Genomic DNA, 14,142 nt, shown 5'->3' on the forward strand with positions numbered 1-14,142 from the left:
GCTTCCTCACAGCCCCTCCAGACTCCACCAGCTGCACCTGGGGCCAAACACCTGAAAACCAAGTTATGAATCAAGGGTAACTAGTATCAGGATGGGATCAATGCAGTTCTCCCCTCCATCTCCCTTGCCTCCTGGAGTGCTAAATACCTTCCAGCACTGCTGCCAGGACAAGGAGGTGGAGCCCAGGTCCCATCTTTGTTGGTTCTGGAGGGGAAGCTGTGGAGGTGATGGCCAGTCACTGCACAGACCCCACAGGCTTCAGGTTGTCTCTGTGGGTACATCCCGGTAAGCCAGGCACACAGCTTTATATGGGACGGCCTGCCCCTGATTTGCATCTCGCTCACCCCACTGGTATCTGGTACCTCTTGAGTATCTGGTACCTGACACCAGTCAGTGATGGGGGGGTCCTCTGGCAGTCTATCCCCTTGACCAGGGGAGTAGGGGGGGGGGTTCCCCTTGCAGCCACACAACTTCCAGAGCTCCTTGCCCACTTCTGGAAGTGGCGTAGCCACTTTTCCTGGTGGCTCCATTCCCTAGCCAGGTGTACCTGATGATGGTGAATCAGCCCTTGAATGCCCTAGTAGAGCCAATACCCACCAATATTGGTATTGATGTAGCCTACCCATTCCAGTGCTTTCCCACGAGCCTCTTGTGTCCAGTTCATGCCAAGGTATGTAAAAGTGTAGCCAGAGGTTTTATAAGTCAGCTTTACCCCCAGGCATCTTGACTTCTGCTCCAGACTGTGTCAACTGGATCTGGGAGATGAATTCTGCAGAGAAATGATAACAGAGGGAATTATTTCTGCCTTTTTAAAATCCCATTTCTACTTGTGTTCAGGTTCCTCCTTTGGCTCCCCACTTATTGCCCTCTTCTCCCCCGCCCCAGCTATCTGATAGTCTCTTGTCACTATTAAAACTTTCATCCATGCAGCATCCCATAACATAAGATGGACATTTATCCCTATTCTGCTCCAAGCACACTAAAGCACAGAAAAACACAGGCTGAGATTCTTAACATTACTAAAGGATTTGGCTGTTTGGTCCACACTAGCAATGGTGGCAGTCGGAGAGAAAAGCCCTCTCATCGGGAATTAAAACCCAGACTGTCTCTGTTCCAGGTCTGAGCCCAGATCCCAACAAGGCCCTGTCCTCCCTGGGTCTCTGTCTTCTGCATTCACCTGAACAAGTTGCCAAGATTAACAGCACTCCCAGCCTGCCATGTTGGGTCCTGTGTGGGCTGCAAAGACACTGAGCTTTTCTTCTTCTGGCAGGTTTTCAGTGGGGATCCACTGCTCCTTTATCAGGCCAGTTTCCAGCCTTGTTTTTATGTGGTCACTGCTCAGGCATTTGAGTACATCCCATCCTCAGTGGCCTTCTCCCATACATGAGTTCAGATCCCAGATGGGTGCTGGGCCCTGCAGTCTGGCTAGGCCCCATTCAGGGGAGCCCTGAGGTATGTCAGCCTCAGTGGGACCAGAGTATGAGCCCTAGATATCGTCTGACACAATGTGCACTAGTGTCTGACTCTGGGACCCTGACAGGGAATAGCTCTGGGATAAGAGGACAATTATGATGACATGAACTCTAGGAACCGTGGATTGGAGCCCTCTCTACAGACAAAATGTGCAGGTGAGCCTGGACGTCCAAAAATTCAGCAGAGGAATTGATACAGTAGGTGTCACACATGGAAAAGGGATTTGGGTTTCCAGACCTCCAGTTTGCAAATCCCAGTCACAGTGTCTGCAGATGATGAACTTCTCAGTATCTTTCCTTGTTCTGTGATGTGTCACCCTGTTTTAAATGTGGAAATGTGCTGCCAGCCTAAGGCTGTACACATCTGTTGGAAGCAGAGGTGGCATGTCTGCTTTTAACTTTCCATTTTATTGTTTTTACTTTGAAAATATCTTCAGGTCTTGGGAGGGGTGGGAAGAAAGTGAGGGAGAAGTGGGCAGAGAAAAATCACCCTGTCTTATAACAAGTTTCCTTAAAATAAATCAATAAATAAGTTGTGTTTTGGGAGGGTGGGGGGGAGGGTTAGCATTAAACCATTGGTCTGTTCATCTACAATGTCCATTTGCCTGTATCTCCCCCTCCATCTCACAAACCCTGTAAAAGCATCCTCCTGTTTTGTGCCTCTCTCTCCTACGACTGTGCCTTCAGTCCCTTTCTGTTTTCCAGTTAAAATGCCAGATTGCAGAGCTCTGTGCACCAGATTCCCTTAGCAAACCAAAGCCAGATCCTTCCTCAGTGCTTGAGTGGAAGTGGTTCTTATTGGTACATAGAGGATGGGTGTCCCTTAGGAGAACAGCTGGGAAGCTCGCAATTTACTTTGCAGATCATGGGGAGACCATCTCTGGAATTCCTCAGTTAATTGTTTGAGACACTCTCTGGTGAGATAATGTGACTTGCCCTCCCACAGCATTAGCAGAGACTCAGGACACAGCATAGTTGTCTAAGAACAACTCTAAAAAGATGGTTGTGAGCAGTAAGGGTCCCCTTTTCCTCTCTGTCCCTTTTACTCCAGTTGTTTCCAGCATCCTCTGTTCTCAAGGAGTGAACAACATCTGAGCTCCCTGGGAGAATCCAGACCCTCATGACAGGGCCGAGCCCCAGCCGCTGAGACCCGAGCCCCACACCCAGCACTGAGGCTCTCCACCACCTCCCCCCTTCCCTCCCACAGGCCCTGTGCCCTAGTGCTGCAGTTTTTCCATCCCTCCTGGCACCGCTCATGCCACCTCACATCTGTGCACCACAGGCTCAAGATCACTCTTGCACCGCTGCCTAGTGCTTCTGCTTTCCTGCAGCCATGTGTCCCTTCCTAGCATAGCACATGGTGCTCCCTTACCTGCAAACCTCTAATAGCAGTTGCTCACCTCAGCCAGGGTCCTTCTAGGAGAGCCAGCTGTCCTTTATCCTACCTCCAGTCCTGTGAGGGACCCAGGGGTCCACCCTCTCCTTTCTGGACAATCCACCTTCTCAAAGGCTTTGGCCCATCTGCCTCTTCCACTGAAGCTCCTAGAGCCATGGGAACAGAGCTCTGGGATGGAGGAGAGACCTGGCTACGCAGGAGCCAAAAATCCCCTTGGATCACACTGAAATTGGGGTTCATGGATCACCTGACACCTTAGGAGGAAAGGACCCAAAGTTGCCTCCACTGGGTGAGTGCTCACTGGGGTGACTAAGGGCCTCAGTGTCACCAGGAGGCCCACAGGATTTCACTGAAGTTTTTGATATTCTCTAGCTGCATTTTGTCTCACTGTGTCCCTGGCACAGTAATACGTGGCTGTGTCATCTGTCTTCAGGCTGTTCAGCTGCAGATAGACCGTGCTGATGGAGGTGTCCCTGGTGATGGTGAATCACCATTCAAAAGCTTCAGCATAGCTAGTACCACCAGTATTGGTATTGATCCCTCCTATGTACTCGAAGGGACCTGACGTACCCAATCCACATTATAAGTGGTGAATGAATAACCAGAGGTTTTACACGTCAGGTTCACCGACTCCTCAGGCTTTTTGACTTCTGTTCCAGACTGAGTCAGTTGGGTCTGGGACCTGGCTCCTGCAGAGAAAGAACAATATAGGGAATTATATCCCATTAATGTCTGCTTTTTTACAATCCTTCTCCTAGTTGTGTCCATGTCCATCCTTTTGTTCCTGCCTGAAAGTATCTCAATTTTTATTTATTAACTCTTTTATCCACAGACACCCTGTAAGTGGCAAGGGACTGTTTTGCTTTATTCTCCTCCAGGCAAACCAGAGGGCACAGAGTCTGAGATTCCCATGTTTCCTATTGGAATTGAACAGTGGATTCTCAATAACACTGACGACAGTGAAACCCTGGAGACCCTTGTATGGTAATTATATCCCAAAATGTCTGTATCCCAGCCTGAGCCCAGGTTCTCTCCTTCCCAGAGGCCCTATTCTCACTGGGTGTCTGTGCATCTCCTGCACTCACCTGAGCAAGCTGCCAGGAAGAGAAGCACACCGAGACCTGCCATGTCAGGTTCCCTCAATGCCTGTGAGAGCTGTACAGATGCTGAGAGCTTTTTCTGCCAGTGGCTGGTTTTCAGTAGGAATTGGCTGCTTTTTCTTAGCAAGCTCCCTGCCTCATTTGCATGTGGTCACTGCTCAGTTCTTTATATAACCGGGGTGGCAGCCCAATAGTTGCCACCCCTGCCCAATATCAGGGACGGTGTGTGGTGTGGTGAGAGTGGGGCAGGGCTTCTGGCCAGTACCAATTTACCTTCCAGCCGGCCCCTGCTTCCCACAGAGCGGCCCGTGGTCCCAAGGTTTAACACTTAACTGATTTAATGATTTACACTTTATTTACAAAACAAGAATAATAGGAAAGGTGACTTACGAGTGAACTTAAATGGTGTAACCAGAATCACAAAACAAACCCGAATGCATTAGTCAACCCTTGGCTCAAGAACCACAGGTAAGCTAACTGGCAGCTTTCAGCCACCGCTGAGATGCTACCACAAGGAAGCAAGGTGCTCACTCCCAGCAGCTCCCACAGGCTTCCCAAAAAGTGACAGACTACAAGAGAAGGTTAAGCTCTTCTGGTCTGCAGCAATCAAATTGTATCAAACCCCAACCCCACAAAGAGGCTGAAGGGTGACCCTCTGTGGCAACCAAAAAGGCAAGCAACAAGCAACAGAGTAGGCTCCTGCAGCAATCAGCATGACCCAAGCACAAAGCTCAGGGACTCCATCCAATGACCATCAGCTGCAGAATAAGGGACAGGACTGAGTCCCCTGAGGCAGTCAGTGGCAGCGGGTCAGCAGCACAGGCAGCTCCCAGGGGTCGTTGCTCCTAACCCTTCTCCAGATGACTGGCCGGGCACCCCATGTGCCTCGTGGCTCACCAATCCTGCTCCAAGCGCTGGCCTGCACCCCGAGCTCCTGGGGACCCTCGTCCTGGCGCTTTGGTGCTCCCTCAGGATCTCAGTGCCTTGCCTGCTGCTGTCCCGCTTTCCCAGGGAAGGTGAGGGGTTTCCTCAACTCACTGGCCCAGCTCCCTGCTCCGGATAAGGATGCCGCCTGCGCTCCTGGCCGCTGCTTCTTCTCTGCAGTGCAGTGGGAGGCCGACTGCCACAATGCCAGTTCGGCTGCTGCTTTTATTCCATCCGGCAGTCCCTCCCTGGCTTGCAAACTGCCAAACCAGGGCTCAAGGTGTTGGCCCACCAACCCCAACCATCTCACTTCCATGCGAATGAGGGGATTGAAAACCCCTTCTTTCAATTGGCTTCCCGTTCTCCAGGGGGCAGGGCTCCCCTGCTCCACCCTTGCGGTTGCTCAGAGTTCACCGGCACTGTTTCTAGCCCAGGGTAAGTATCTCAGGCCAATCTGGCAGACAAGGTTCCTTGGGTGAATTTGATATCTTTTATTAGACCAACCCAAATAGTTGGAGAATAGTTATTAAGCAAGCTTTCGAGTTCAAAAACCCTTCGTCAAGCTGAGGAAGTGTCAGCAGTCGGTGTGTGCTCTTCCTGGATGGGATGAAAAGTGAAGAAGCCAGTGGCTGGGCTGGGCTGGGCTGGGCTGGACGGAGGAGTCAGATGTGAGGCAGATTATGTATCAAAAATCCAATGTCTATGTTTAGTCCATGATCTCTAGTATCCAGCAGGTTGATGAAATGGAGCTCATAGGCTCATCTCTGGGAAGTGTTGTGCAAGTTTCCCTTGAGGATCAGGACTGAGAGATTGGAGAGAGAGTGGCCCTCCCGTGAGAAATGTGCCCCCACCGGTAATTGGGTGTTTCTGTCTTCGATAGATTTCCAGTGTGCGTTCATTCTGGTGCGCAGTTGTTGTTTGGTCTCTCCTACATATCTTCCATCAGGGCATTTGGTGCATTGGATGAGGTATATTACATTTCTGGAGGTGCAGCTGTAAGATCCAGGGATGCTGATGGCTCTGTTGTGGGTGTAGTAATAGTGGGGGTGGTGGAGACATGTTGGCAGGTTTTGCATTTCTTGTCCTGGCACGGTCTGGATCCTTTTGGTGTGTTCTGGGCCTGAGGAAGTTTGCTTCTGGTGATGAGGTTGGCGAGGTTCGGTGCTTGTTTGAAGGCTAGGATGGGTGGCTCTGGGAAGATCTTTTTAATAATCGGGTCTCTGTCTAGTATGGGTTGCAGTTGTTTGAGGATCTTCCGTACAGGTTCAAGGGATGGGTGATACATCATAACCAGCAGTGTGCGATTTGTGGGGGGTTTTCTTCTGTACTGCAGCAGTTCTTCACGTGGTATCTGGGTGGCTCTTTCCAATGTGCGATCTACCTCTCTGGAAGAGTCTCCTTGTTGGATGAAAGCCTTTTTAAGATTGGTGAGGTGGCGATCCCAGGTGTTCTCTTCAGTACCAATGCGGTGGTATCTAAAGGCTTGGCTGTATATCACAGTTCTTTTGGTGTGTTTGGGGTGATTGCTGGTTCTGTGCAGATATGTATGTTGGTCTGTGGGTTTCTTGTATACTGTGGTCTGTATTTTACCCTTCTGGATACTGATCATTGTGTCTAAAAAGGAGATGCTGGTGCTGGAGTATGCTAAAGAAAATCGGATGGAGGGATGGTGACTTGAATTTCTGATGGAACTCAATCAGAGATTGCAGGTTTTCAGTCCAAATGATGAAGATGTCATTGATATATCTTAAGTACAGCAAGGGTTTGATGGGGCAGTTCTTGAGGAAGTCTTCTTCCAGGTGGCTCATAAAAAGGTTAGCATACTGTGGGGCCATTTTAGTGCCCATAGCTGTTCCCATCATCTGGAGGAAGTGTTGATTATTAAAAGTGAAATTGTTGTGTGTGAGGATGAAGTGTATAAGGTCACTAATATCTTTGGGCCTGTATTCTGAGTTGTAATCTTGTTCCTGTAGATATGTAAGGCAGGCTTGGATGCCATCCTGGTGTGGGATGTTGGTATATAGGCTGGTAACGTCCATGGTGGCTAGGTGTGTGTTGCTGGGAAGGTGGTCTATGTTTTCAAGTTTCCGTAGCAAGTCTGCAGTGTTTTGTACAAAACTTGCTCTGTGGGTTACGAGCAGTTTTAGGATTGATTCAACGAAACCTGATATTTCCTCAGTGAGGGTCCCATGGTTGGATATGATAGGTCTGCCAGGGTTCCCTTGTTTGTGGATTTTAGGGAGCATGTAAAAAGTCCCTGGGTTAGGTAGCAGGGGGATCAAGGTCTGTAGTTTTTCTTGTAGTCTTGATGGAAATGATTTGATGGTATTGTTGAGTTTTTTGGTGAAAAGGGGAGTAGGATCTTCTTGTAGTTCTTTGTAGTAGGTGGTGTCAGAGAGCCGTCTGTTGGCTTCCTTTATGTAATCCTCACGGTTTAGGATGGCTATGGCTCCTCCTTCATCTGCTGGTTTTATTACTATTTGGTGGTTAGATCTTAGAGAGGCTATGGCCTTTTTCTCTGGTAGAGAGAGGTTGTGGTGGTGGCGTGTGTTGCCGATTATTTCATTGTTCATTCTTTCCCTGAAGCAGTCAATGTAGCAGTCAAGGTTAGGGTTTCGTCCACTGTGAGGTTGGTTGCTGCTTTCAGTTTCAGGCCAATCTGGTGAGCCCACATGGGCAGTCTGTTACATGTATAAATCCCAGCCCCACCGGCATACACCCAGAACTGAGGCCAGAGGGACACTGGGTCACTAAAGTGCAGCTGGTTTCCCTAAAATGTGCAGACCCCGGTGGGAGTAGAGTGTGAGCTCAAAGGATAATTGGGCCCAATGTGCATTTGGGTGTCTGACGCATCCTTTGGCAGGGAAAGGCTGTGGGATGCAAGCGCAGATGTGAGAAAATGAACTGTACTAATTTGTGAACTGGAGCCCTCTTCACAGGCAAATGTATAGGGGAATTTGGATGTCTAGACCCACAGCAGATGATGGGATACAGAGGCTCGCCTCATGGGAAAGGATTTCGGGTTTTATGTTCTCACTTTGTACGTCCCACCCCTCAGTGGCTGGAGGCTGTGAACTGCTGAATGTGCAAACTCCTCATTTCTGTGATGCTTCGTTCTGTTCTTCCTGTGGAATTGCACTGCAAATATGTGGCTCTGAACAACTGTCAGAAACAGAGAAGGGAAATGTCCCATTTTCCCCTTCCTCTAGGTTGTTGAAACTTTTGAAATACTTTTCTGTATGTTGCAGAGAGGGAGAAACAAGAAGAAACAATCATTGTTTGGTAGAGGAAGTGTTATAATTGTGCTTCCAGTGGAGGGGGACAAAGGGAAGCATTAACTCAGAGAAAAATGGGCAATGAGTGGTTCTAGCCAGCAACTGACTCCACATGCATGTGTATCTCCATCTGAATCTCTCCTTCTTTCTCCCTGCAAGAGAACTCTTCCCTCTTTCTCCATCTTTCTGTTGTATCTTTGGTCACTTTTTAGGTCTCCATTAAATTTCCAGCTCTGATCTCCATAGCAAGTCCAGGCTGGATCCTCCCTCCTGAGTGCAGGGCTGGAGCTTTTGCTTCTTCGATCCGGGATGATGGGAATCCCTCAGTAGGACCTGAGGCAGCGAGAGGGTCAGAATCCCCATGAAGGTAAGAAGGAGCCGGTCTCAGGAGTTTTTCTGTGATGTAGGAACTGTTCCCAGAAACTCCCTGCTGGGACCAAGTAGCTTGCTGCACAGAACATTAGAAGGAAATGATCATTAATTGTGGTGTTAGCAAGGCTGTGCTATCTTTCACAGTGCCGTTTATGCCAGAAGTTTCTGCCTCCCTCTGTTCTCAAGGAGTGAACAAGATCTGAGCTCCCCTGGGACAATCCTGATGGAGCCAGACCCCATTTGGCATGGCCCAAGCCTCACACGCAGCAACGGAGATTCACCATTGGCTGCCTCTCCTTCCTAAAAGGATTTGCTTTGTTCTAGCACTTCATGTTTGTCCTCTGTCCTCCATCCTCTGGCATTTGTCATGCCACCCCCACCTCTTCTACCATGGGGTCATGATCAATAAGTCACCCTCCCTAGTGAAGCCACTTCTGTACAATGGGATGTGTCTTTATAGTACAACCCAGGATGCTCATTGACCTACAAACTAGTGATGGTCAGCAAGATAGGCCATGGGGAGACCGCTCCCTCTGTCACTGACTGGATGCAGGCGGGGGGCACCAGTTGCCAATGCCCAGAAGCATGGGGTTGGGGGAGGCTTGCTTTATTCAGAAGGTGCCTTTTCTGGGGTAGTTATGCTGGGCATAAACAGTGGGTGCTGCATCCTCCCATCTGACTTCTGTGCAAGTCCCACTCCAGGCCCTGGGGTCCTGATTGCCCACTTGCTGAAGGGACCTGTCCCCACACCTGGCAGAATGGTGGGGCCTGGTATGGAGGTGCCTGAGGTCAGGGAGAAGCTGTCCAGTCCTTGTCATGGGTTGCAGAGGAGCAGAGTCAGGCCTGGGTTTGCTGGGTACAGCCATGGCAGTGTTGAAAGCCCACAGGGAGACTATATCCACTTGGAGAGGCTTGACCACAGGATATAGGCCTGAGTAGCTCAGCTCTGCGCACTACTGGCTGTACCTAATGCATCTGGGCTGCTGTGAAAGCCGAGTCCTGGGGAGTTTCTGTCTATGTAGATCTGGAGTGCCTCCTGCTGCAGTGGAGCCCTGCCCATGGGAGGGGCGGCCTGGGGCTGCTCTCAGGTGCCAGGCTTGGCTGGCGCTGAGCAGAGAGCAGGGTCCAGGCCCTCATGACATCCCCCTGCCTCCTGCTCCTGCTGCTCTATGTGGTGATGGCCATGGGCTTTTCCTCCATCGCTGCCTGGGTATGAGTGTGGGGCTGTGTGGGCACAGAGAAATCTCTGCCCTGCAGGTGCAGCAGAAGAGGCTGGTGCTGGGGGACAGGCTCAGGGTGAAGTCCCTGCAGATCTGTGTGCATGCAGGGGGCTCTCCTGGTGCTGGGGTTGGTGATGCTGGTGTGTGGAGCCGGTGCCTGCCACAGCAGAGAAATGAGACTGATGGTGCAACAGGGGATCCCTATGAGCACCAGCAGGTTCTGGTCCCCATGTCTCTCACAGCGACATCAACTGTGTCCTCTGCCTCCCTGCTCTTGGCTAGGAGTGCAGCAGATGCTTGCAGTAGCCCTAGGAAAGCTGAAACTCCCTTAACTGAACTGTCAATGGTAGAAGTGCCTGTGTGTGTTTGTGTGTGTGTGTGTGTGTATATTTGTATGTCTGTGGCCTCAGCTCTGCTTTCCAGCTTTGACCTCTGTGAATGTTGAACACCAAGGTCAGTGCTAGGAGACCTTGATTCCTGCATGGACTGAACAGTGTGCTAGAAGTCAGGCCTGGGTGGGCTCAGCTCCCGCTCTTGGTTGTGGCTGCTCAGGGTGCCAGTGAAGGGCATGAGGCTGGGACCAGCCTGAGAGCTGCACAAAACCTGCTCCCCTTGTGCCTCTAAAAGGAAGTCCTGAGCTAAAGGCCCTACTTTTCCAGCCCCTGAGCACAGGAGAGCTTGGTAGGAAGCCCCCAGTGATAGGCCGTGGGTGAGCCAGGCATGCAGTTTTGAGAAGGGATGTCTGTGGTCCTCCACGGTGAGGGTGAAGCGCTCTGTGGAGCTGGCAGCTTGCCCATGCCCCCTGCTCTGCCCTGTGTCACTGTGCAGTGTCCAGCACAGGTATAGGGCTGATGCCTGAAGTTGGCAGGACAGATGTCCACAGCACAAGGAAGCACCCAAGGAAAGGCTAATGTGGACCTCCTTGCTTCCTCCAGCTCTGGCCAAGCTGGGAATCTGAGCCAGCTACTGGGGGATGGTACAGCTCAGGCAGGATGGGGGAGGCTCCTGGCTGGGAGTAAAGTGCAGGGGCAGGTGCTTGGCTGGTGTGGCAGTACCAAGCGAGATGGAGCAAGGTTTTGCTGAGACCTGTACCTATCATGCTGACAAACACTGTCTGATGGCTGTGTCTGCTGTCCATCTGTCTGGCAGTCAGAGAAAGCACAGCCCCAGAAAGAGACATGAAAGTTGCAGATTTTTTTTGTTTGGTTGTTCTGTGTGATTTGGGGGGTTTTGCTTTTTGTTTTTATTGTATTTTATTGTATTCTTCTTTCCAAGGGCGAGGCAGAGAAGTGTAAACCTTGATTTATTTTATTTTTTTAATTGAACTGAGGGTGATGGCAGGGCTGGAGGGACTGGTTCAAAGTAGGACAGAGAGGCTTTAATAACACCTGCTCTTTGCTGTCTATGTGTCTGCCTGTGTATTAAGGGTCCACAGGACTCTGCTTCAATGGGAATTCCCATGCTTGTTCCAACTGGGGCTGTGTGGGTATTTCCCTGTGCACACACTTGGTGCAGCCACGTGGGCATGTCTAGAAAGGGTCGTCTTTGTTCTTTACATATACGGACCCAGGAATGTGCCTCTATTTAAAGAGGTGTAAAGAGCTCACATCGGTCTCTCCAGGTACCACCTTGGTCTTCAACATTTCAGTGGGGTGACAAAAAGTTTTCCCCTGCCTGTGGTCGAGGCCTTCAGCATTGCAAGAGGTGTGAATGCATCTCCCTGTGACCTGTGACCAGCCCAAGGGTGTTTCAAATGCCGAGGGTCTGTCTTCTTCTGCTCTTGTCTGTGTGCTGCTCCCAGCACAGTGCCCTGCACCCTGTGGCTCTGGAGCTCCCCCAGCACAGCAGGCCATTCAGTCTGTGTGAAACACCATCGTTTCATTTTGAAGGGACAGTGTTTCATTTTGTCATTTCATTTCATTTCAAAGCAATGTCTCGTTTTAACATGTTGCCCATAGGCTATAATGGGGAATGATGAAAATGCCTAAAACATTGTCAGATCTTGCCTGATTCAGATGCACGTTGCAGGGGTGGTAGCCCCTTCTGAGGGCATGAAGCCTGCCAACTTTAAAGGACATAGGTGCAGAAGTTTCTTGGAAAGTGCAGCTCAAAGTATTGAAAGCAGCCTTCTGTCATCTGGCAAGCTGATCTCGGGGGCTTGCACCCCCGGAGGGCTGCGCCGGACTCCTCCCAGGGGTGCGGGCCCCGGATCTGCGCTGGATGACAGAAGTCTGCCACTGCTGCCTAGGACCAGCACTGAGCACAGCCTGCACCCAGCACCGGGCAGGACAGATGGTACCGCTGGCCCCAGGCAGCAGCGGCAGCCTCCTGCCATCCAGGCATAGATCTGGGGGAATGCACACCTGGGAGGAGTCTCTCACAGACTCCCAGCTGTCTCAGGGCTGTGGGGCCCTGGATCTGTGCTGGATGACAGGAGGCTGCTGCTGCCACCTCGGACTGGCGCTGGGTGAAGCCTGCATCCAGCACGGCTCCATGGAGCTCAGCCCAGTGCTGGGAGGTGGAGTGCAGGGCCAGGGCTGTGCTCTGCCTCCTACGCCGAGGCTGAGCTCCCAGGCACGTGTACGCCTGAGTCATGTCCCTAGTCCTATAATAGCACAGCAGGCTGGTGGCAGCCTGAGTCCTGGCTGCCAGGCTGGGGAGTCTGTCCCTTGTATTCCTGCAAGAAGGACAGACGGAGAAGTGGGGCATGATGGAGACCAGGGCAGGACACCTAGGTTCAATTCTCATACTAGTGGTCACTTCTGAGCTATCCCTGGATTTAATCCCTGGCTGGTTCAAGTGATCTAACAGGCCTGATGTGTCCGACCCAGCAGGGAGAGCACGGGGATGGCAGCTGCTGCCTCTGCTGCTCACACAGCCAGGTCCGTCCTGCAGGGCTGGTTTTTGTGCAGGCTCTCATGCACTTTCATTCACTGTGTGTTTGGCACAGTAATACTGGGCTGTGTCTGCAGGCTGGACCCCGGTCAGGCGCAGGTAAACTTGGCTGCTGGAGGTGTCTCTGCTGATGGTGAGGCGGCTTTGGAGAGCGCTGTTATAGTTAGTGCTTCCACTACTCCAGATAACTCCTACCCACTGCAGCCCTTCTCCTGCTGGCTGCCGAACCCAGCCCACACCATAGCTAGTGAGAGAGAATCCAGACACGGTGCAGGTCAGGCTGAGGGTCTCTCCGGGCTTCACCACCCCAGAGTCAGACTCCTTCAGCGTGATCTGTGACAGGACACCTAATGGAGAAACAAATAGGGAATTAGCCAATGGACCCTCTCCCTCTGCATCTTCATCCCCCTGCCCACATCCCAGCAGACACTTACCCAGGGGGGCTGCTAGCAAGATTAACAAAGCTAGTGCTGGTGTTATGGTCCTTCTGACTAATGCCTGGTATCCCCAAGGGAAAGGAGGTGGCAGGTCTGAGGAGACACTGAAGCACCCAGAGCCAGGGCTGGTGCTTAATGAGGACACTTCCAGGTGTCAAGCAGGAAACTGGGTCGCACAATTTGCATGTGCTTGTTTTATAAGGGGCCTTTCTGTAGATCTCTCTGAACACAATGTAAATCTGTCTATTTACTATTGGGGTTTTGAAAGCCGAGGGGTTTAGGAACGTGGAGAAGCTGATCAAGACCTAGAGGCATTATGGAAAGTGTGCATGAGCCAGGAGTTGTCAAAGTGAATCCTTTCAAGCTCGGGACCTTCCCTTCTCTCCCAGGGAACAAAACTTCCCCTGCTTTTGTCTTATGATGGTCTCAGGGAGGGATGTGTCCATGCTGTTTTGTGTTACAATCAATAGACTGAGCCCCAGGATCTTGGAGGGGAGGGGAGGGGGAGGGAAAAGGGGGTCTTGTTTTATTCCGAAGGTGACTTTTCTGGGCTAGAAGTCTCAACTTACTCCATAGGAGCAGGGGGAGTGATACCCCCAGAACAGAAATTTGCTATACAGGTGTTTGTGTGTTGAAAAAGGATCTCAGGGGGTGACCCTTAAGTGGAACACATTGGCTTACTGTCTACGAAACAATCATTAAGTTTTGACCTGGTAAAATTATGGAAATGGGGATAAATAGAATAGGGACTGATGGGCATAAAATCCTTCCTTTCCTTACTTGAGCAGTTGGTCCTCTGTGCTCGCTCCATGCTGATCTCTCCCATGCAGGTTCGCTGAGTGTCTCTGTTGCGGGGTGCCTGCATGTGCTGGGCAGTGCTGCACCCCTGTGTTCCCCTATATCTGTAGCATTACATTGTGTGAATAACTTGGTAAATGAGGGTGTTCTTAGTCTACCAGACAGTGTGAACTGGCCGGGAATCATGTTGTACTCATAGAGGGCACTGGAGAAGGTTTCTCTTGGTCATGGTGGGTATCTGGAGAGAGGGAGG

At 51.0% G+C, this 14,142-nt stretch overlaps 1 gene segment (V, D, J or C); it reads right to left on the reverse strand.

Moving 5' to 3' along the window:
* Positions 1–12,675: 12,675 nt before the first annotated feature.
* LOC132244874 (Ig heavy chain V region PJ14-like) lies at positions 12,676–13,917 on the reverse strand. The segment is given in 2 exon segments: positions 12,676–13,001; positions 13,872–13,917. Coding segments are annotated over 2 exon segments (372 nt in total).
* Positions 13,918–14,142: the final 225 nt, after the last annotated feature.

The sequence above is a fragment of the Alligator mississippiensis genome, chromosome 14, assembly GCF_030867095.1.
Source record: "Alligator mississippiensis isolate rAllMis1 chromosome 14, rAllMis1, whole genome shotgun sequence".
Classification (NCBI taxonomy): domain Eukaryota; kingdom Metazoa; phylum Chordata; order Crocodylia; family Alligatoridae; genus Alligator; species Alligator mississippiensis.